This window comes from Acomys minous, assembly GCF_964271855.1.
Source record: "Acomys minous genome assembly, chromosome: 4".
NCBI lineage: Eukaryota > Metazoa > Chordata > Mammalia > Rodentia > Muridae > Acomys > Acomys minous.
The window spans coordinates 51564-73629 of record NC_140486.1 but is presented as its reverse complement, the minus strand read 5'-3'; the positions used below and the strand labels follow the sequence as shown (position 1 = coordinate 73629).

The 22066-nt window shown below is 39.7% G+C and overlaps 1 protein-coding gene and 1 long non-coding RNA gene across 5 annotated transcripts in view; one reads left to right on the top strand and one right to left on the bottom strand.

The window, feature by feature from the left end:
• LOC311596169 overlaps positions 1-13157 on the bottom strand; it is a 156825-nt gene extending 143668 nt beyond the window's left edge. The window contains exon 1 of the long non-coding RNA XR_014778743.1: positions 13053-13157. This is a non-coding gene — a long non-coding RNA (uncharacterized lncRNA). The remainder of the gene's footprint in view (positions 1-13052) is intronic.
• Positions 13158-13255: 98 nt separating this feature from the next.
• Positions 13256-22066, top strand: part of TMX3 (thioredoxin related transmembrane protein 3) — a 34418-nt gene continuing 25607 nt past the window's right edge. Inside the window, exons 1-5 of one of the 4 annotated variants that reach the window (XM_084779364.1) lie at positions 13332-13495; positions 14361-14415; positions 14562-14635; positions 18041-18080; positions 19338-19461. In XM_084779364.1, the coding sequence (XP_084635490.1) occupies positions 14589-14635; positions 18041-18080; positions 19338-19461 (211 nt within the window). In that variant the 5' untranslated portion in view covers positions 13332-13495; positions 14361-14415; positions 14562-14588. Of the gene's footprint in view, positions 13496-14360; positions 14416-14561; positions 14636-18040; positions 18081-19337; positions 19462-22066 lie in introns of all 4 variants that reach the window. The other 3 variants (XM_084779365.1, XM_084779363.1, XM_084779362.1) reach the window with 3 other exon arrangements.

Below are 22066 nucleotides of genomic sequence, written 5' to 3'. Positions count from 1 at the left end.
GTCCCTACTGATGTGACCTAGTTTTCCTTCCTTTTTCTCTTGGTGTGGAGAAAGCAGGAGCTTTCTCTAGCCCTATCCCTACACAGCAAAGAAAATCCTTTTTAGTGAATCAATGCACTCTAGTCCCTCTTACTGAAGGCTCCCTCACTGACTGACAGATCCAAAACCTTCCAAATATACCACCACACAGCGACAGAAGGCAGCTCTCTGTTTTCCTTCAAGCCAGTTACATTTCTCTGAGTATAGCTGGATGTGTATTCCACCCTCATCTACTTATTGGACATTTATTTAAGTATTTGGGTGGTTTTTATTTGAGAAAAGTCAGCAATTTAAAAGTTATTTTTCAAAAAAAAAGTTATTTTTCACCCATGGAAATAAATACTAATGGTGATATCCAACAATACCAAAGTATAAAGAAATATCTCAATACCAAATGGTTCAGGTGGCTGTTTTGTGCATTGTTCCCCTAGTGGGTAAAGGAAAGACATAGAGAGTAACTTTTTCTACATTCACAATGTGGAACTTGATCCTCAAATTTCTCCTTGAAAAGGAGGGAAAGTTTATGAGAAATACAAATTGACTCTTAATTATCTCACCCTACAACTAATTGCTGTGCCTCGTTTACAATTGTTGACATGAAGTCAATCCCAAGGACCATACATCTTTAAGGGGAATCAGGAGAAATAAGATATTTCGTTGTCCCTAGGAAAATCAAAGTAGAAAACTTTGATGACTATCTAAATAAAAACATTTCTCAGAATAATCTTAGAATAGTAAAACCATATGATTGAGAAACTGTATGTTACTGAACATTTTTAAAGAACTATTTAGTTGATTCTAAAGCATCTGAAATGTTTGTTTTTCTTTAATATTGGATATAACCCATCTTATAATTATGTTTTCTTGAAAAGGGTTTTGAGCTGTACTGATTTTCATAAAGTCTATGCTTTCACTGAGTGTTCTGTGATTTCAAAATTTGAATAACAACCCTCCAAATGCAAATACCTGAATTAGCATATTCTATAGAATACTGTATACTATGTAATATATAATCAATACTAATGATTACTAATGTAAAGAATAAAACTGTTCATCCCTTTGTGCATGACAATAGCCTAAAGAGAATGACAATTTAAATTACATAATCTAATTTGCAAAAGGAACTCACATATATAGCTCCTAAAATCAATTTTCTAAGAAAAGGAGTTCAAGATTTTTTTTACTTTTATTGAATGTCTATGATTTGTACTTCACACACCAAAATTCCTCTCCTCCACCCAGTAAAATAAAACAGAAAATCTTGTCACAGAAGCTGTAGTGTATCACGCATTATAACCTTTTGTGCACATATGTTTACTTTCAAATGTTCATTGTTACAAGTCATGGGTCAGGTTTGAAGACTACACTATCATAAACGGATCCTCACTGGGACTGCTTTCAGATATCCCATTGTTGCAGTGTGTCTAGGAGATTCTTCATCTTTGAATATACTGGTTCTGCCCCTTCATGTGTTCCAGCAGGTCATACATGGGGTAGATGTTGGGGTGAGGTCGACTCAGAGCCCTGGATCAGGGCCCGCTCCCTTGTCCTTGGGACAGGGCCAGCTGTCCTGCTCCCATGTCCTCAGGGCAGGCCTGCTCTCTTGCTCCTGTGTCATGTCATCATGGCAGGGCCAGCTGTTATCATGGCAGGCCTACTCTCCTGCTCCTATGTCCTCAGGGCAGGGCTCACTCTCCCACTCTCATGTCATCAGGGCAGGGCCGGCTCACCTGCTCCAGAGCTCAAGATTTTTGATGCATGAGTACAGATCAGTAAAGAAATACTCTAAGAAAACGCGTTGGTTCTTATATAAGAAGCCAAGGTTTTCTTGAAAGGGTTCATGGAATCAGATTAAGAAAATATGGAAAACAATTTATACGGCTTGTGCTGTGTTGATATGGGTGTCTTAGGGTTTCTATTGCTGTGATGAAACACTATGACCAAAAGGCAAGTTTGAAAAAAATAGGGCTTACTTGGCTTACACTACCATATTGCTATTCATCACCAAAGAAAGTCAGGACAGGGACTCAAACAGGGCAAGAACCTGGAAGCACAAGCTGATGCGGAAGCCATGGAGGGGTGCTACTTGTTTCAACATGGTTTTCTCAACCTGCTTTCTTATAGAACCCAGAACTACCAGCCTAGGGATGGCAACACACAATGGGATTGGCCCTCTGCCACTGACCACTAATTGAGAAAATGCCTTACAGCTGGATCTCATGGAGGAATTTCCTCAACTGAGGCTTTCTCTCTGATGAGTCAAGCTGACACATGAAATCAGCTGATACAATGGGCATCACACATGCCATGGTGTTTGTGAGTAACACAAAGATACTGAGTTTATTGTGCTTCTGAATCTAAGGTGTGAAAAAGATATATACTCAGATATATATATATATATCACATGAAACTAAGGAGATTAGAACATTTCCTGGGATATATCTTATTACTCAGTCTTGTGGTTTGTCCTTACATATATTCCACTGATAAAGAACACAGTGTCACTCAGCATTATATGTATCACCTAGAACACATTGTAGGACTCAACAGAATGACTCTATCACTGTGACATCTATCTAGATGAAATGTATAATACAGTTACAATTAGCTATCTTTTTTTAACTTTTGCCAATATGATCTATTGTATGCTTCTGAGTCTTTAACATTCAGAAGAGATCATACATTTTTAGCAGTGTTGATTAGTAATGTGCTAAACAGAAACTTAATTTGCATAAAGTGTTTAGAGACAAAGAAGACATGAGTGAGACAGCCCACTGTAGAAATTATGAAAAAGAATTACAAGAAATGAGGCTTAAAGTGTTTCTTGAGTCTGGCACAAAGCCAACCCCAATAGCTCCTGGGATTGGGAACAAGCCAGAGACTAGAAGAACCTCTCCTGGGACTGGAGGCACTGGGTGGGAGTGAGCCCAAGACAGACAGCCCTGCATGAAGGCACTTAAGTGAGCCAGGCAGGGAGTGAAGGTGCCACACAAGCCTTGGGGATCAGACCATGCTCAAAATGACCCCTGCCCAGTGCCATAATGCACATGTGGGGTATAGCACTCCTGAGACCACTCCTGAGATGACTCCAGACACTCAGAGACCCCAGGCACTACTAAGAAGAGCAACTAGTGGTGGAGAAATAGGAGAAATATAGAAACAGAAAGATGTGGATGTTGCAGTTAATTTGCCAGTATGGCCTAATAATGTTTATTATCAGGCCTATAATTATTATTACAGCAGTATTTTCTAACCCTCTAGCAATCAGTCACACAGACACCTGTTATATTTTAAAATATCCTTAGTTAACCTGGGACATGGCAGATATTAATACCCTAAACTACTTACCATAATGGGGAAGATATGGAATACCTGCCCCAATCCCTTGCCATCTGGTTCTAATAATTTCTATCAAGCTACCTCCCATCCTTAATCCCATATACTTGCTAATGTTCTTCATCTGCGCCAAATCCTCCATCCATGCTGGCCATGTGCTTCTCCTCCACCCAACCCATGGAGGCCTTCTTCCTTCCTCCTCCGCACCCCTCCCCATCTCCTTTCTCCCAAGATTCTCTCTGTCTCTCCTCCTGGGAACCTTAGCCACTCCTATCCCGTTTTCCCTGGCCAGGTGTAATGGCCTTTTATTGGTCAAACAGATAAGGTTCTAGGCAAGGTACAGGTGGAGCAGAGACATCAATCAGTAGCTAGCATCAAAATACATCAGACCAACCTCCAACATGTGGGCACAGTGAAGAGGCAGAACTGGAGATTCAAGGGTACTAAGGAACAGCCTGATGTCAGTAGCCAGTGATGCCACCTGGGACCATGGTGAGGTATAGAAGGAATCTCTTATGTATTGTATGGATGCAACACCTGTCAATTAAACAACCTATGGCCTATAACTTAGGCAGGAATTAGGAGTAGAACATCTGGTAGGCAGGATTCTGGGATAGAGCCAGGCATGGGGTATTCAGCCAGCAGAATGTGAGAATGATGGACAAATGGTTCCTGAGCTCAGGTAGCTAGCCACTTGGCAAAATGTAGATCAGTAAAATGGGTTATCTTAAGTTATGAGCTAGCCTAGCTACTATGACCTTAGGTATTTATATATTTAATGAGTCTCGTGAGTAATTATTCCAGGAGTTTAAGGGATGGGAGGAAAAATTATCTACTATAGTAGGTAGGGGCTTGGCCTATGCTGCCACCTGGGGCCTTGTCTGGGTCTGTGGCCTTGCAATAGCAGGGAACTGTTACCACAAAAAGCCAGAAGTCCCTTGTCTGGGCATGAGGGCAGGCATGCTGACTCCACCCCTAGACAGCTACAGTACTTGGGGTCCAGCACATTGCTGGAGTTGCGAGTGAGCCCTGCCACCCAGGATACGAGTGTGGGAGACTTGGACCTACCACTAATCTCCAGTGTCATGGTGAGTGTGAGGGAGGGATACCATTCTTGCCCCTCACCACCTGCAGCAGGTGGATGACCTGACCCTAGGGTCATGAGACCAGGAGAGCTATCCCTATACCAGATGCAGTACTTGGGAGAACAGGCCCTGCATCTCACCTGGACAGCAGAGTGGAGCTGACCCTGGTGACAGTGGGTGGGAGGCTGAGGCAGCTCTGAGATTGTGATCATGGAAGTGCTGGCCATGTCACTTGTCTTCCATGCAGTAAAATGGATGAGGGAAAGATATCTGCCCCCCTCGCCCCTGGCCACTTATATCAGGCAGTTGGCCCTGAGTTCATGAGAGCAGGAGAGCTGTTCATGTTCCTCACCTGCTGCAACACTTGAGCAGGCGCTGTACCTAACCTGAGCATCACAGTAGAGCTGGATGTGGTAGTTTGGCGTGAGCTGGCCCCAAGACAAGAGTGTGAGGGAGCTGGCCCTGCCTCTTGTCTGCCAGGTGGTGGCATGAATGAGGGAGAAGCACCCTCCTCCCCTCCATTGTCCCTTGCCATGTGTGGCAGATTGGAGATTGACCTTGGGGTCATGAAAGTGGGAGAACTGGTCATGTCCTCACCAGCTATAACAGCATGAGAGTGGGAGAGCAGGCAGGCTAAACATTTCAGATACCTCTCATGCCCAGATCCAGGGCTTTGAATTGGTCCATCCCAATATCTACCCTATCGATCAACTGCTGGAGTACATAAAGTGGCTGGTCCTACAGATTCAAAACTACAGGATCTCCATGACACAGGCCAACAACAGGATATCTGAAAGAAGTCACAGTGAGGTTTCAGCGTTGATAGAGTAGAAGCCAGAGGCCTTGTACCAGACCAAAGAGTCACTGCAATGAACGTTTGCAAGCAAAGAAGTGTGAACAAAGGGGAATACTGTGGGAAACACTGTGACACACCACAACTTCCACAACGAGATTTGTTTCTCCATTGTTGGTGGAGGTTGCAAGGGTGGAGGAGGGTGGGTATGAGGGGTGGGGAAGATGAGCAGGGTTCTGATGCATGATATAAAATTCACAAAGACCAATAAAAATTTTTATTACTGAAAAATACTAATGTTTTAAAAATTTTATATTTGCAAAATGTATAAGAATCTGACCTATTATAATAGCAGCCTAGACTCTTTTCTGAAACATGCACTCAAAAGCCTCCTTAGATTTCAGTATTAAATATCTATAAGACTTTTAGTCTGACTGCATTTGTATTTTTAGATCTAAATCCTATTCAGATAGGTCTTGTAACTACATACACCCTTAGAAACAGGAAAAAGCATCAGAACATTGCCACTAAAGGGAAAAGGCAAAGAGACGTGAAGTAGAACTTGGGCGCTATTGCTGGCTTAAAGGGGAGTTGTTGAATGTCTTTCTGGAAGCTGAGAACTACTATCCACTAACTGTGAATGAAGAAGCAATGCCCCCCATCCTAAGCCTGCAAAGAAGGAACTTCACTGGCAACCAGATAAGCCTGGAATAACATTATTTTGTGGAGCCTCCTAGAAGGCTCAGGGTTTCTTATGCTCTTGGTTTTGTGGGACCCACTTTCTTTGGCTTTCTTATCTCTAGAACTTGTAAATTACAAATGTATGCGTTAAATTTCACTAATAAAAAACAAATACACTACCTTAGTACTAAATGTTATCGTTTAAGAACTCCATGCTGGAGGTTCATAACAAACTTTTTTCTTTCTGAAATTCTAATATTCGGCAAGTCAAGACCTCTGTTTAATTAGGAATGCCTTGAGTGTGTGTAGCAGTTGTCAATAAAGAGCTTTTTGGCCAATCAGCTGGGCAGAAGGACAGGAAGTGGAAGGGAGGCATTTCCAAGGGAAGAAGCACTAGGAGGATGGCAGAGCAGGTGACACCCAGGGAGTCATCAGACTGGCAAGGTATTGGTTTATATGTGGGTTTTAAGGATAGTAGGGTTAGAGTAGCTCAGATTCAGCCCAGCATAGTGCTTGCAGCTTAAAAATAAACCATAGTCTCTGTGTCTGTCCTTTGGGAGGTAGCTGGGTAAAGAAAACTACTACTTTAATAATTTGCTATGTTGACTAATGTAGGAAGAATAAAAGAGACATCAACACTAGGACATTTAAGAGAATCTATTATGTTTCACTCAAGGTTTTAGTGGGCAATCTGAAAAGTTCCTCTTTTTTTTCTTTTTCTTTTCTTTTATTTTCTTTTATTTTATTTCTCCTTTATTAATTTATTCTTGTTACATCTCAATGGTTATCCCATCCCTTGTATCCTCCCATTCCTCCCTCCCTCCCATTTTCCCCTTATTTCTCTTCCCTATGACTGTGACTGAGGGGGATTACCTCCCCCTGTATATGCTCATAGGGTATCAAGTCTCTTCTTGGTAACCTGCTGTCCTTCCTCTGAGTGCCACCAGGTCTCCCCCTCCAGGGGACGTGGTCCTCTTTTTTTTTTTTCTTTTCTGTATTTTCTATTTGAAGTAAAAATTTCCACACCATTCTTGCACTTTAATTTTTACCCCCTCTTCCTCCTGCTTATGCTCCTTTCTGATTGTCCTCTTCCTTCTGTAAAACTGTAAGTTTTTCATTATCTTGAAATCTGATATGTATATCCTATTTCCTGTGCCCTCTTCTAATCAAAATAACAAAGTAGACATGGGGTCAGAATGGGGGGATGTCTTGCATCCAACATCCAGTCATTACTCTGAATTTATTTCATTGCCACACTATGTCAGTCCAGTACATTCTGCATGGGAATAATTTTTGAATAACAAGGAAGGCAGCACAGGTCAGTCACCCCTCTCTATCACCTGCCTCGTCCATTCTGTTCAATATGGGATTCTCATTGGACCATGCACAAAGTTAGCAGCCAATGGAGGGCATAACATGGTGCACAGTTACATATCCACTCATTTATCAGGGCTCAACTTAGATATAAATCACTGATTTAAACTTCTCAGGAGTAAGCTGTGTGTGGTGGTGCATGCCTTTAATCCCAGCACTTGGGAGGCAGAGGCAGGTGGATCACTATGAGTTCGAGACCAGCCTGGTCTACAAAGCAAGTCCAGGACAGCCAAGGCTACACAGAGAAACCCTGTCTCAAAAAACAAAACAATAAATTTTATATATATATATATATATATATATATATATATATATATATATATATATATATAAACTTCTCAGAAGTTATTTTAGAAGTTCATAAACACAATGTTTGTAGCATTTTGCAAAATGCCTTCAATAGAATAATCCCTTCATGTCTTTCTTTGGCAACTTCTCACACATGGATGGTCTGCATTGCAGTGTAACTAACAGTGTTAGCTGCCTCATCAAAAGCTGGTATTGAGGTCTCTTTGGTTGGGGTTCCAGTTGAGAGTTGGAGACTGCAAGCCTCAAACAAGAGAGCCTGGACTTAATTCAACTCTTGATAATTCTGCAAGCAGTAACTCAAAATTGAATTAACTTGCCTTCAATTTTCACATTGCTAAATTAAGCTCAACTGATGGGGAGTCTGAACTGAATTTAACTTATGTCAGCGCTGAAAGGAGCAACTGTATTTTTCATAAGCTGAGTATCAGCTTGCACTTTCCTCTAGCTCCTGGAGTTCTTGATCAAACTAAAAAAAATCTCTTATCTGTAGAGGACTTCAAAATATGTGCTATTCTAAACCACACAGGTAGGCAACCACTACTGCACCAGCATTTCACTTTTATCTAGTTTATCAGCATGGTGGTCTCTGTTATATTAACTCCCTGAAATTTTCATACAACATATTTTTATCTTATTCAGTTCATCCTTTCAGGAGCAGAGGAATCCCTGAGTGAGTGAAGTCCTGAGGAATTTGACAATGATGACAGCTCTTTGAGGGCTCTAACACTAACAGGCTCGTGGTAGATTCTCAAGGCTCTTACCCAAATGGGTCAGGCTCAAGAGAAATGTCAACACTTTTCTCAGCAGCTATCACTTCCAAATATCTCAACTAGGGGTGGGGCATCATGCTCACTTCTCCAATCCATGTTGGAATTTTCTCTGGAATGTTTGTGGAAGTCTTGTGCATGCTGTCATAATATCTGTGACTTCACAGTGAAACTGTTCTGTAGAGGAATTTTAATCCAGCAATATGGCTGTTCATGTAGTGGATGTAAACATGTTTGTTATTGTCTTAATCCGAAGTGTGGGATGTGAAACAGACTTGTGTGAGGGTGTAGGGTGTTTTTCCACTGGAATAAGACTTATAAGAGAACTGGTGTTGTTTATCCCCTAGAAGGGGAGCTGCCTCTTGCAGGGGCATGGTCTTTGCTAACTGATAAACATCCTAGTATGGACTCTGAGAGGAGATAGATATCTGAGCCCAAAACAAGAGGCAGGGTTTTTGTTGTTGTTGTTGTTTGGCTTTTTATATTGGCTGTTCATTGTTCCACTTCAAGTTGCTCATAGAGAGAACTGTTCCAGTGAATGCTTCAAGGTTCCAGCTGCTGCTCCAGGTTCTGGCTGCTGCAGTTGCAGTCACCTTTGCTGAATTGCTGGTTTGCTGTTTAATGGGTCTGCTGGAATCCTGACAACTACACCAGTGGAATCGCTCCGAAGAACTGAGTCTAAAAAGGTCTACTTCTCCTGTTCACATTAACCTCCTTTCTCTCCTATCTAGGGTAGGTAGGTTGGAAGGGAGGTAAAGCATTAAAGAACCCCAAATAAAGTAGGTTTGAAAAAGTTCAAAGCCTACATGCTCTGGCAAGGAATAACATCCAAAGGCCTTCCAGGTCTGTGTGATCTGGCTGGAATGATACACTTTTAATCCCTCTGACTGGAATATAGACATGCCCTTGGTACACACCTTTCATCTCAACAACACCATCTAATTGAAGGGCAAACAAAGTGACAAATCAGAGAAAATACTTGACAGAATGAGTCAGAGATAGGATATGCCCAACTCTCACAGGAACAGACAAAAAATAGAGGCTACTTAAGAGCAGTGCAGAAAGAGTAGAGAGGAGGAGAGGGAAGCTCAGTGAGCTCAGTTCAGTTGAGTTCAGGCAACGCAGTGGAGTTCAGCTGAGTTCATTTTGGTGCAGTTCAGCTAAATGCAGTTTAATTCAGTTGAGTTTGTGTGGCTCCATTCACCTCATTGCAGTCAGTGCAATCTGTTACGGTAGTCTTTTACTGTCCTGAAGAAACTGATGTCTCCAAAGCTTATTGCCTCTGTCTGCTAATGTAGGCCTAGTGTTTGAAGCTTCTAGCCTCTGTACAATTTTATCTACATCTAGAATGTTTTCAGCCTCTGAGATTTACCGCTGAACAAACTCACCCACTATTGGTCTTTCTGAACTCTTGCTGGCAGGTTCAACTCAGCTGTTATTGCTCAACTTCCTCTCCAAGATGACTTATTCAGCCTGGCTTCTCACTCAGCCTCTGACTGAATTGCTCTGCTTGGCCTCAAGCTAACTCTAGCAATCTGTCCTAATGTTCTGGCTCCTCCTCATTCTCTGGCTCATTCTGTCTTCACCTGTGTCTAGCTTGTTCTATCTTCAAGCCCTGTCTGTAAATCTCTCCTAGTAAAACAATTTCTGAATTCCACAAACTGAACTGCCACGAACTCAACTCCACTGCCTCTCAACTCATAACTCAACTGAATTGACTAGAACTCAGAGATCTACATACCTGTCTCCTGAGTGCTGAGATTAAAGGGAGTACCATCATGCCAGGACCTAAGCTTTTCTTTACCTGAAACGCTCAATTTAAGGCTGGCCTTGAACTCAGAGGCTTGCCTCTGTCTCCTCAGATTTAAGGTGTCTGTATGCCAGACAGAGCAGCCTTGTTGCTGGATTAAAATTCTTCTACAGCACTCTATGCAGTTCAGTTTGTGGAATTCAGAGGCAGTTTTTCCAAGCAGAGCAATTCAGTGAGAAGCTGAAAGAAGTCAGTTTGAATTAGTCAACTTCCAGCCAGCCAAAGTTCAGAAAGAACTACAAAGGTTGAGCTTATTAAGCAGTAAGCCTGTGAGAAGACAATTACATCAGGCAAAAAAAAAAAAAAAGTTACATTTACACTGCCCTGTCCTGTTTGGGAAACACTGTTTCCTTGTAGTTATCCACCACCTTTGGCTCTTACAATCTTTCCTCCTCCACTTTTGTAATAATTCCCAAGGACTGGAAGAAGTGTGATATAAATCTCCCATTTAGAGATGAGCATTGAATAGTCTTACTCTCTGCACCTTGAGCAGTTGTAGATCTCCATGTGTCTTAGTTATTACTACATCACTATGAAGAGACACCAACACCATTAGATATTAGATACCATGTCTAATGGGGACTTACAATTTCGGAGGGTAAGTCCATTACAATGATGGTGGGGAACATGGCGGCAATAAGTCCTGGTGCTAGAGCAGTAGCTAAGAGTTTATATCTGAACCACAAGCATGAGGAAGAGTGCTAACCGGGAGTGGTGTTTGCTTTTGAAACCTCAAGATAAAATTGAAAGCCTACCCTTAGTTACACACGTCCTTCAACATGTCATACCTCCTAATCCTTCCCAAACAATCCTACCAGCTAGAGATCAAACTTTCAGACATATGAGCCTATGGTCTTTCCTTAAGAACATCATCTCCATTCTTAAGTGAATTCTCTGTATTTCTTTCTCACATTTGCTTATCTGGGTTTTGTATCAACTTTCTACTGGCCTTGTTAAATGAACTGGTGAATAATGTCTACTGTTCCTATTCTTGATAAGTTTAAAATGACAATTTGATAGGAATTTTTATGTACCTAATTAATGCATTAAAGGATTTTTAGATAGGTAGTGAGAGTGTGCCTGTGAAATTTTTTCTGGAAGGGTTCAGTGACTGATTAAGAAACTTAGAAAAGTAGGCAGTCTTCTTCAGTGTGGGTGGGGATCACTCATAACCATCTTAGATAGAACAAGTGATGAGAAGGCAAATCCACACTGAACTGGGACATTCATGTGTTGCTACTGCCTGCTCTGAGTTTCTTTCTTTCTTTTTTTTTTAAAGACTATGTAGCTTTGGCTCTCCTGGACTCACTCTGTGGACCAGGCTGGCATCAAAATCATGGAAATCCAACTGCCTCTGCCTCCTAAAGTGTTAGGTTCATAGGCATGTCTGCCACCATGCCCAGCTGCTGCCCTGAATTCTTAGGTTTCAGAATTTTATCACTGGTTTACACCTTCAGATTATGGGTCTTACTTATCTTGTGAACCACATCCAATAAATCTTTTCCTACTGTTTTTGTTTTGCTGGAAAAGTATTGGTAATAACTGTTTTTTAATAAAAATAGATAGCATATCAGCACATTTTAGAAACTGATTCTACTGCTTTCTTTATGGAATTATTTAAAATCTGAATTAATTTACCTAAAGACTAATTCTAAAATTGATTTCATTCTTGAATGTGTTTTCTTTATTTTTAATGTTTGAGCTTTAACTTTTTATATATTTACAAAGTTGTTCATCCTGCTAATTTATGCTGTATGTACAGCTGTATTAGTTACTTTTCTCATAGCTGTGATAAAATACTTGAAAGTAATTGGATTTTCTTAAAAAATTGGTTTCAGAGGGTTTAGTGCAACATGACTGGGGAAGGTGCTGAGGCAGAGGTGGGTATAGGGCAACTGGTCACATTGCACTAGCAGTGAGGGAGCAGAGAGTCCAGGTGGTGTGAAACATGTAAGTCCTGATCCTAAGGCTCTGTTTCATCCAGCTAGGGACCATGTCCAACCAAATATTAGAACTTCTCTAAAGAGCACTACCAGCTGAGGAATAATTAATATACAAACCTGTGAGGGACTTTTCTCACATATTCCTTTTTCCCTTTCTCCTTCCTCTACTCTTCTGCCTTTGTATGCTCTGTTTTCATAATATAAATTCTAAGAACTAATGTAATCCAAATCCTCTGGCACTTCATTCCTATTAAAAAAAATTTTTTTTCATCAGAGTCAGTGACTGCCACAGGGACCGACTTACAAGTGTATTGTTTTCATAAACGTGTCGTAATAAAGTATGAAGGATGCTACAAACATTTTATACTAAGGATTTCGGTCTACAGATAATCAGGAAACAGTAAAAACATAACCAAGAAGATATTATAATTAACTTCCTTTTTTTAAATTTCAGAAGAAGCAATTCTCTTTTTATTCTTTCACATTTTAAAAAGTATTTATGATGAACTTGGATCAGTGTGTGCGTGCGTGCGTGCGTGCGTCCGTGTGTGTGTGTGTGTGTGTGTGTGTGTGTGTGTGTGTGTGTGTGTGTGTAAAATGCACTGAGTATCACTGCCGCTGCTTACATAAGCATAACAACCTGCCACTTAAGAAAATGACACATACAACACTGGAGCAACCATTAACTGTTCATTGTTCTCCCATCCATAATGGCATAGTAATTAACCGATTTATAAGATTCTAAATAAGTATTTACACAAAGGGTGTCCGAGCTCAGCAATCTAGTCCTCTATTTTAATGCACGATTTCCACCTATCAGTGTAACATCTCGGTGTACAAGTGAGTTCACTGGACTTAGTAGCAAGTTTAAAACATGAGACAAAACTCAAGCTTACAGTACATGTTGGACCCTACCTCACCTACAGCATTAAGTTCACCCGACAATGCCGTAAGTACATTCTGAGGAGAGTTCCATGGCACACTCGCACCGTCACAGGAAGAAGCCCATGCCGATACCCATGCTCTTCAGAGCTCTGAGGGAGAAAAGGCTCCGTGGGAACTCGAATGCGCCTGCGCAGTGCTCAGGCGCATGCGTCGCATCCTGCGCATGCTCAGCGGCTAAGACCTCCGGACTACCGGGACCCTGAAGGGTACCAGCCCGCCCTGCCCCGCCCCGCCCCGCCCCGCCCCGGCGTTGTCTACCGCCCAGGTCTTCCTTGCTTTCTTTTCCGGGCAGGCGGGCCTTGGCTCCGGGGTTTGTATGTCTCCGGGCGCGCTCATCGCGGGGTCCACGCCACGCTCCATGGCGAGTGCTGCGGAGCGCAGGAGCTGGGCCGCCCTCTGGCTCTGCGCAGTGGGTGAGGAGCGCGCGGGGCGGTGGGGAACGGTGGGAGGTTGGGCCGGGTCGGGGTCGCGCCGCGGGGTGCTTAGAGTATTCATCCGACCTCCTCTGTGGGTCGGGCTTCCTCAGCGGGACTCTGCGCTCGCAGACGCCCCGAGAGTACGGCTACCTTCTCTGCGACCAGGAAGTTTCCGTGACTCCATTGGTAGACAGACAAGGAATGTCGAGCCCCAATTAGCCATAGGTTACAGGGCCTTTTTACAGTAAAAGGCTTTCCTTGCCCAAGCTAAAGAAGAGGATGATGCCTAAGGGCAGATCCTAGTCAGATATCCAGAACTGTGGTATGAAGAGAAACCATGCATCTTTTAAGCTCTCAGCCCTCTGCTGTCACGGATATTTGGGTTCTCTGTGGTTCACCCCTTGATTCAGCCACCTATTTAAAACCCTCAGTGAGCCAGTGTTAGAGGTGTGAGTCTTTTTTCTACCTATTTTGGTGAATTGTATTTGGACTTTATATCGAAGGGATAAATGCTACTAGAGAAAGGGGAAATTATTTTAATGTCTTGGGCAGAAAAATAGCGAAAAGGAAAAATAAAACGAGAGTGGAAATATGTAGAACAAACAACTATTATTATATGTACTTTCATAGTGCTTGTCCCTTGCAATATGATTGCATGCAGAGTAAATTTTTACTGATTGGATGAACTAATTATGCTTTTGTGTCACTTAAATCTTGTAATGGATCATTGGTGAGGTTTGGTTTGTTTTTTGTTTTTTTTTTTTTTGATAGTAAAAAAAATTCAAACATTGAATAGGCAATTTAGACTTAAGGTAAAAACAAAGTAATGAATCATTTATCTTCTACATTTTGTCCTTTCCAGTTATTTTACTTGACCTGGCTGTCTGTAAAGGATTTGTAGAAGATCTAAATGAATCGTGAGTATACATATATGTGTAAAATACTATTAAATACTGTTTAACTTTGCCTAACTCAGATGCCTTCTAAATATCCACACATGAATCTAATCTTTTAATAATAGGTGCTGTGGTGACTGATATTAACATTGTCAGTTTTGTTTCAGGAGTTGTATAGAGTGCCTGCCATTTACATGCAAAATGGAAGAGTGCTGCAGAGAGTTCTGCTAATAGTTATAAGGTGAAAACCCAACAAAAGTCTCCTTATTGTTTTTTTTTTTTTTTTTTTTTTTTTTTTGGTTTAATCATACAAAGTTAGCGCTGGAATTCGGTGCTTAATCTATTGTATAACAGGTTTATTCGTGAGATCTTGCTCACAATAGGTGGGAAAACTAGCTTCATTGCAAAATTCAAGGTCAGTATTTCTGCCTTCACGGCAACTGACAACAATCTCTTCCTTGGCAGGCCACATGGGTGCCTCTCCCATACCAGATTTGGTGTGCAATCAGTCTCTGGAGGGACTTGTAGCCAAGGACTCAAGCTTCCCATGCCAACCAGGCTCAGAAGTATACCAGCATTCCTAGCCTACTTGTTGGTACATTTTTTTTTTTTTTTGGCATTTTTTTCATATACTTTGCTACTAAAATGTTCTTTTTGAAGTCTTTAACTTAGTTACTTTTCTACTTATAGAGAGGCAGAAATCTTTTCTTCTGTGTTCTTCATCAGTGAGATAGATTTCCCTGTCTGTACTTCATCTGCATGATGCTTGTATGGTACTATTTCATGATGGAAACAAACACCACCTACCAAGGAGCTACTATCCTTTTTATCTTATATCTTTCATTGTTAACAGTAGATGAATCAGTACTTATTACTTCCAGTTTTGCTTTTCTGTGTGAAATGGTGTGGGCATGTGTTTGTAGTTTGTATATGTGAGCACAGCCTTTGTATGCTTGTGCAGAGGACAGACGAATACTCTGGTAGTCCTGCTCTACTGCTTTATGTCTTTGAGACGGGGTCTTTCCATTAACCTGGTTCTGGCCAGTATCTAGTAGGCCCCAACACTCTTCCTGTCCCTACCCTGTAACACTGAGGATCCAGGCATGGTGTTAGCTTTTTTTGTGGGTGCTAGAATCTAAACCCTGATCCTGCTTGCACAATAAACTTTCTTACTCACAGAACAATTTCTTCAGACAATTTCAGTTTGTTCCTTGTCCCCATTATCCACCTTGGCACCCAACTGTGTAATAGAGTGGCTGTAGTAAGTAGTATGGTCATTTGAATACAGGTACTTATGGATTACAAAGAAGTATGAACATCCCATGGGTTCTAGTCCTAGTGATGGGCATTGAAGTTGTGTTTGAAGATTATTTATAGAAACTATATGTTTTCCCAACAAGGAAAAAAAAAAGAAACTATATGTTTAAGGAAAATTCTTTGATAGCAAGAACTCAATGGTATCTTGTGGGGTATTTCACTTTCAACCACTTTTTCACACTTCTCTCTTTTTTTTTTTTTTCTTTTTTTGCTTTTTTAGACAGGGTTTCTCTGTGTAACAGTGCTGGCTGACCTGGACTCTCTTTGTAGACTAGGCTAGCCTCAAACTCACAGTAATCTGCCTGCCTCTGCCTCCCGAATGTTAAGATTACAGGTGTGTACCACCACACCTGGCTTCACACTGCTCTTATAATGGTAACTGCCTGAGCAGGGGAGGTTTCACTTTTGGTAATCATTTTGCTCCTGAAGTGGATGCTCACCTGAAGGCTCTTTCATTACAAAATAGAGTACCTTGCTTGATGCCTGAATGTGAAAACTGAACTGTATCTTGTCATAGTGCCAGCCAGTATTTTCACTCAGATATACAAGACAGTGCCCCATGAAAAGGGAATCCAACTGTGAAAAGACACCAAAACAGTATTGGGGGGGGGACCCCATTTGTCACATCCTGGTGAACGCTAAATATCCTGTGCAGGGAGATTTCCGAAGCCTAAAGGCATGCCATCCTCACCAGATGAAACATGTTGAACCCCTTATATTGTCTGTAATATTACTATAGACCTAAATGCAGTAATGTGTCTCTGGATGTGCATTGACATCCTCATGCTTTGTGCCGCCTTGCTAGGTGCTCTGCTGTATTTGCGTCCTGCTCAGACTTTCTGAGAGCATTGCATCTGATGGTGGCCCTAGAGTTTTGAGCTAACTAACTGATGGAATTTTACAAGTTCATTATAGCCTGGAATGTGAATCTCAGACATTGATCCCAATGCAGCAATTCTGGATTTGTTGCTTTTCACCAATATTTTATGAGAGCTGCATCTTTTACCAAAAAATGATGAGATTCCTCCTAAAATCCAAGTTCTTAATAAAAATAATGGGCCAATCTTTTTTAAAACTATATTTTATTAATTTATTCATATTACATCTCAATTGTTATCCCATCCCTTGTATCCTCCTATTCCTCCCTCCCTCCCACTTTCCCCCTACTCCCCTCCCCTATGACTGTGACTGAGGGGGGTTTCCTCCCCATGTATATGCTCATAGGGTATCAAGTCTCTTCTTGGTAGCCTGCTATCCTTCCTCTGAGTGCCACCAGGCCTCCCCATCCAGGGGACGTGGTCAAATATGGGGCACCAGAATTTGTGTGAAAGTCAGTCCCCACTCTCCACTCAGCTGTGGAGAATGTCCTGTGAAAGGGCCAATCTTATAAGCAGTGTTTTCTAAGTATAACCTTAGGCCACTGCGTTAAATTTCCTGCACAGGCTCAAAATAGAAGAGTGAAGAGCTTACACAAACATTGTCATCCCTCAAGACTCCTGGAGATTAGTTCCGGGATTTTAACAAAGTCTGGATGTTCAAGTACATTATATAAATTTATGATATGCTATATATGATAACTTATTTACATGTGTCTTTACACATATTACATATATATAACTTATTTGCATGTCTCTTGCACACATCTTCCTTTGTATTTTAACTCATTCCTAGAGTTCATGTAAAACCTAACAAAGTATAATGTAAATAGTTTTGCTGTATTGTTAATGGAATAAAGACAAGAAGCAAAAACTAATACTTGTTCAGTTTAGAGGAGCCCCTTGTTCCAAATGGAATACCAGATTAAGGAAACAGACTGCATTTGTGGTTTTCCCAAAAAGTCCTTTCTTTTTTATAGTTTTTCAATTTTTTATTTTTTTTGTCAATTTTCAATTTTAATTCTTAAAATGTTTACTGGATAGGATAAGATTTAACAGTCACTGAGTAAAATTTTTATGTAAAACTTTTATTCAAAGATTTTGTTCTGTAATGATTAGTTCAATATTTTTACTTAAGTAGCAGATTTATAAATTATACTAATTGTAGGGGGTCTGGAGAGATGGCTCAGAAGTTAAGGGTACTGACTGCTCTTCCAAAGGTCCTGAGTACAATTCCCAGCAACCACATTGTGACTCACAACCATCCATAGTGTGATCTGATGCCCTCTTCTGGCCTGTAGGTATACATGCAGGCAGAGCACTGTATATATAATCAATAAATCTTTAAAAAATAAATAAACAAATTATACAATTGCAATAATAAATATTATTGGCAGGGACAGTGTTTGTAAACAGAAATATAAAATCAGATTTATTTTTCCTTTTGTTTTTAGATTTAAAGATAATCGAAAAGATGACATATGGCTTGTTGATGTGAGTATGTAAATTTAAGTATCAATTTTGCTCTCTTCTATGCAAAGAGAACAAATTTGTTTTCTCAGATACTGATACTTGTATTCCCCCCATATGTATGTGGGTGTACATGTATGCATGCATATTTGTTAAGTGTGCATTCACTTGTGTGTGTTAGTGTACGTAGTGTATGTCTGTGCCTATGAAGGGCAGAGGTTGACACTGTGACTTCTTCAGTTGCTCAGCATCTTATATAATGTAAGACAGACTCTTTCACTGATGGAACTCAAGATTTTTTTCTATTTTGGTTAGGTATCTCCCCATCTTTCTCCTGTGTACTTAGATTTTTGTATTTAAATGACCCTGAGAATTTTCTAGTGCCTGGCACAGAAATTTATTTTGGATGAAATGCTGAGAATAGGGTTATTCTGTGGGAAGCTGTGACCTTTTCTTATAATGAGGTGTTGTAGATTATATTTTAAGGAGATTATGTTATGATTTCAGTGTAGACTTAATTCATCTCTTAATTATTTTGAGAACTTGAGTTATATTAATATAACAATAATATCAAACGTACTTTCATCCCAGTACTGAGCAAAGCTAAATTTGGGGGTTTGCTCTAACAAATATCGGGGGGGGGGGAGTTTGATCCATGAAATAGAACAAGATAGCAGAGGTGGTGACTGTTAAGGTAGAAGATAGGACCTGAGAATCTACTGCTTAAATCTTTCTTCTTTTATTTCAGTGTGAACGTTCCATACTATCAACTTTAAAAATAAGCCTTTTTTCATGAAAATAAATAAATACTGTGTTAATATCATATAACCCAGGGATCTAATTAAATCTGATGGTTCTGTGATATGAAGGGCTATGGTTCTGATCAACCTGACTTGTCCCTGTGTCACATTTCTCAATGATCACCTCTACTCTGCTAGTGAAAACAATAGAACTAAGGAAATTCACCTACCTCTTAACTTTTTGTACTAAGAACATATTTTTTTATGAACACAGATTGTATGTGGTATGGTACATGCTTGTTTACTTAGTGTTTTTATATAAACATGGACACATTTGCACAGAATTAGAGACTTTGAGTCAATCACATTTCTATTCTAAATAGATATTGATAGTCAATTAAAATAAAGTTAAAATACTAGTTTTGAGGTATCTATCTATATTTATCTGTTTTGTTATATTGCTTGGATAAATTCTTTGAATATTATGATTGATCCTCATAGTGATGCAGCTTCTTAGTGTGTTTTCTTTCTTTTTGTATAGTTTTATGCACCCTGGTGTGGCCATTGTAAAAAACTAGAACCGATTTGGAATGAAGTTGGGCTTGAAATGAAAAGCATTGGTTCTCCAGTTAAAGTTGGAAAGATGGATGCTACTTCCTATTCTAGTAAGCTTATAGTTAATTATTTTATGGTTCTAATAATAGAAATATTTTAATTGAAACTGTTTTCAGGGTGAGTAGAAGAGATGTTTGTTTTATCATGTAAAATTATCATAATAACTTTAATAACTTAATACTTTAAGGTTATATACTTTGAGTTAAATGAATTAGCTATTAAAATTTTAATAAATAATGTGAGCTAATCTTATATTTTGGTTGTGATCCTAGCCTTTAATGGCTGAGCCATCTCTCCAGCCCATGTGAGCTAATCTTAATCATAGTGTAGACATGCAAGCCATTGTTTGTTCCTAATTGAGTCCACATTGATCATAATATATTATAGGAGACTACTATAGAAAAGTTGATTTTGTAAGTGCAAGCTGAGGAAAAAAGATAGGGAAATAAGTAGAAGTTTAAAAGGTGGACTGAGTTAGAAAAAATAAGTGAGGGTTAGGAAGGTATTGAAAGTAGAAAATGAGATTAATATATGGATGCAGAAACTGAATGAAGCTGAGACAAGTATAAGTACAATAAGCCAAATCTGCCCTGCTGCCTATTTTTATAAATAGAATTATTCGATGCCACAGTCATTTGTGTATTGTTATGTAGACTATTTTCATGCTTCTTTGTCAAAACTGAGTTGTGACAGAAACTACATGCCCCATAACATAATCTTCATTAAGAAGTGTCTTAAGGGAAATAATAAAAGAAGAAATTAAGCTTAGAGAAGTGTGAGGTATCAGAGCAATTTGGAAAGAGCTTCAGAGACAGTAAGGTTGGTACTGCCTATTGCTCTTGTGTGTGAAACTGGGAAGGCTTCTGAAGATCCTAAGCTTTGGCTTTATCAGTAAACATTTAATTGTGATATTTCTTTACTGGCTGTTTTGAAGTTTGAATGATGTGATACATGTAAAATCCTTTGTGTTCAATAAAATTAGTTTCCTTCTCTTTTACTTAGGAAAGAATTGTGTTATGTGGCAATATGTATGCTTGCTCTCTTTAAAATAAAACAAAAATGAGACAGGCTCTTTCCCTGTAGTTCAGACTGGCCTGGAACATTCTATTATGTCCCTGGACTCATATCACTCTTCTTCCTCAGTCTCCCAAGTACTAGCATTACAAGTATGAACCAACACACCCAGCTACTGTCCTTTTTTTTTTTTTTTTTTTTTTTTTTAGGACAGTAAGTTTATGTTCTAGATTGTACTTTGGGTCAAGACAGGCCCATGTTTTTAATCTCAACTCTTACATCCTATTTTGTGGCTATGAAAGAAGCACTTAACCTAATTTTAGTTTTTTGATCGATCAGGGAGCAGTAATCTTTAGGGTGGTGAACACTGCATAATGTTTCATACTTAAAACCCATTGGTGTAGTAGATAGTGCATCTGATGATACAGAAGAAGCCATATTAAGAGTTTCCTACGTCAGGCAAAGTTTTACATTTTATCATTTGTCAATAGGGAGAGAACTCATTTGAGGAAAAGCAAATGACTTGATAAAAGAAATGTTTTGGGCAGAAACTTGTAAGATGAAGGAAAAGATCAATACATACAGAAGGATAATCTATATGAAATGTTATAGGTATTCTGTGTAGGGGCCTGGAAGCTTAGGCTTGAATGGAAACAGCAGAGCAGTAAAAATAATGTTCATAGTAATTTGCAAGGCTGAAGGTATAGATGGGATAAACTGTAATCCTAGATGTACTGCTGTATTGCAAGCAGGACATTTTGCTTTTGTTATGTTCAAGCTGTCAGCTAGTTTCAGTTGGTAGTTTTTAGTTTACTGAGGTTAGTGAATTAGTGATCTAGAATGTAGATGAGTTGTCAGAGCTGGAATTACTAAACCAAATAAATGAACTTTTGAATACTAGAAGGAGATAAAATGACTGGCAGACCCTTGTTGTAGAGAGGAAGGATTATATGCTTGGATTGGTATGTTTGAATTAGTTTTTGACCGTATTAAAAGAGTCTGGCAAGATGGCTCTGTGGTTAAGAGCACTTTACTGTTGGAGAGGACCTACCTAGGTTTGGTTCCAAGCATCCAGTGGGTGGCTCATAACCACATTTAATTTCAGCTTCGGAGGAGCTCACACACATATTTACTTATGGTGCAATCATTCACTTGTCCACTCAATCAGATTATACTTCTTAACTATTTATGAGCCTCCATTCCAATCTTTAGAGATTGTTTAAAGGTCAAACAAGTTCCATTAGGCCAAGAAATGCTTAATAACCTATTAGAGAATGAGAAATAAACTAGTAAGTGCCAAAAAGTCTGGAAAATGGCAGATTAATTGATCATTTGAATCACTTATTGGAAAATACAGTGGACATATAAAGAAAAGTCATTAGAAAAAATACATATAATACATGTAATGCATTTAAATTGTAAATATCTTAAAGATAAACTGTGTGATGCCTCAGAGATATTACATTAACTCAAAACACTTATATTATCTGATATTTTAAATTTAGTATTCATTAACTGACCCTTTTAAAGGGGTTCTGTGATTAGGAAAATTAGCCAAGTGAGAGATAGAATTCCTTGATGGTAGAACACTCCCTTGCATGTATAAAGCTAGTAAATTTTGTTTGGTAGTTCAGGTGAGAA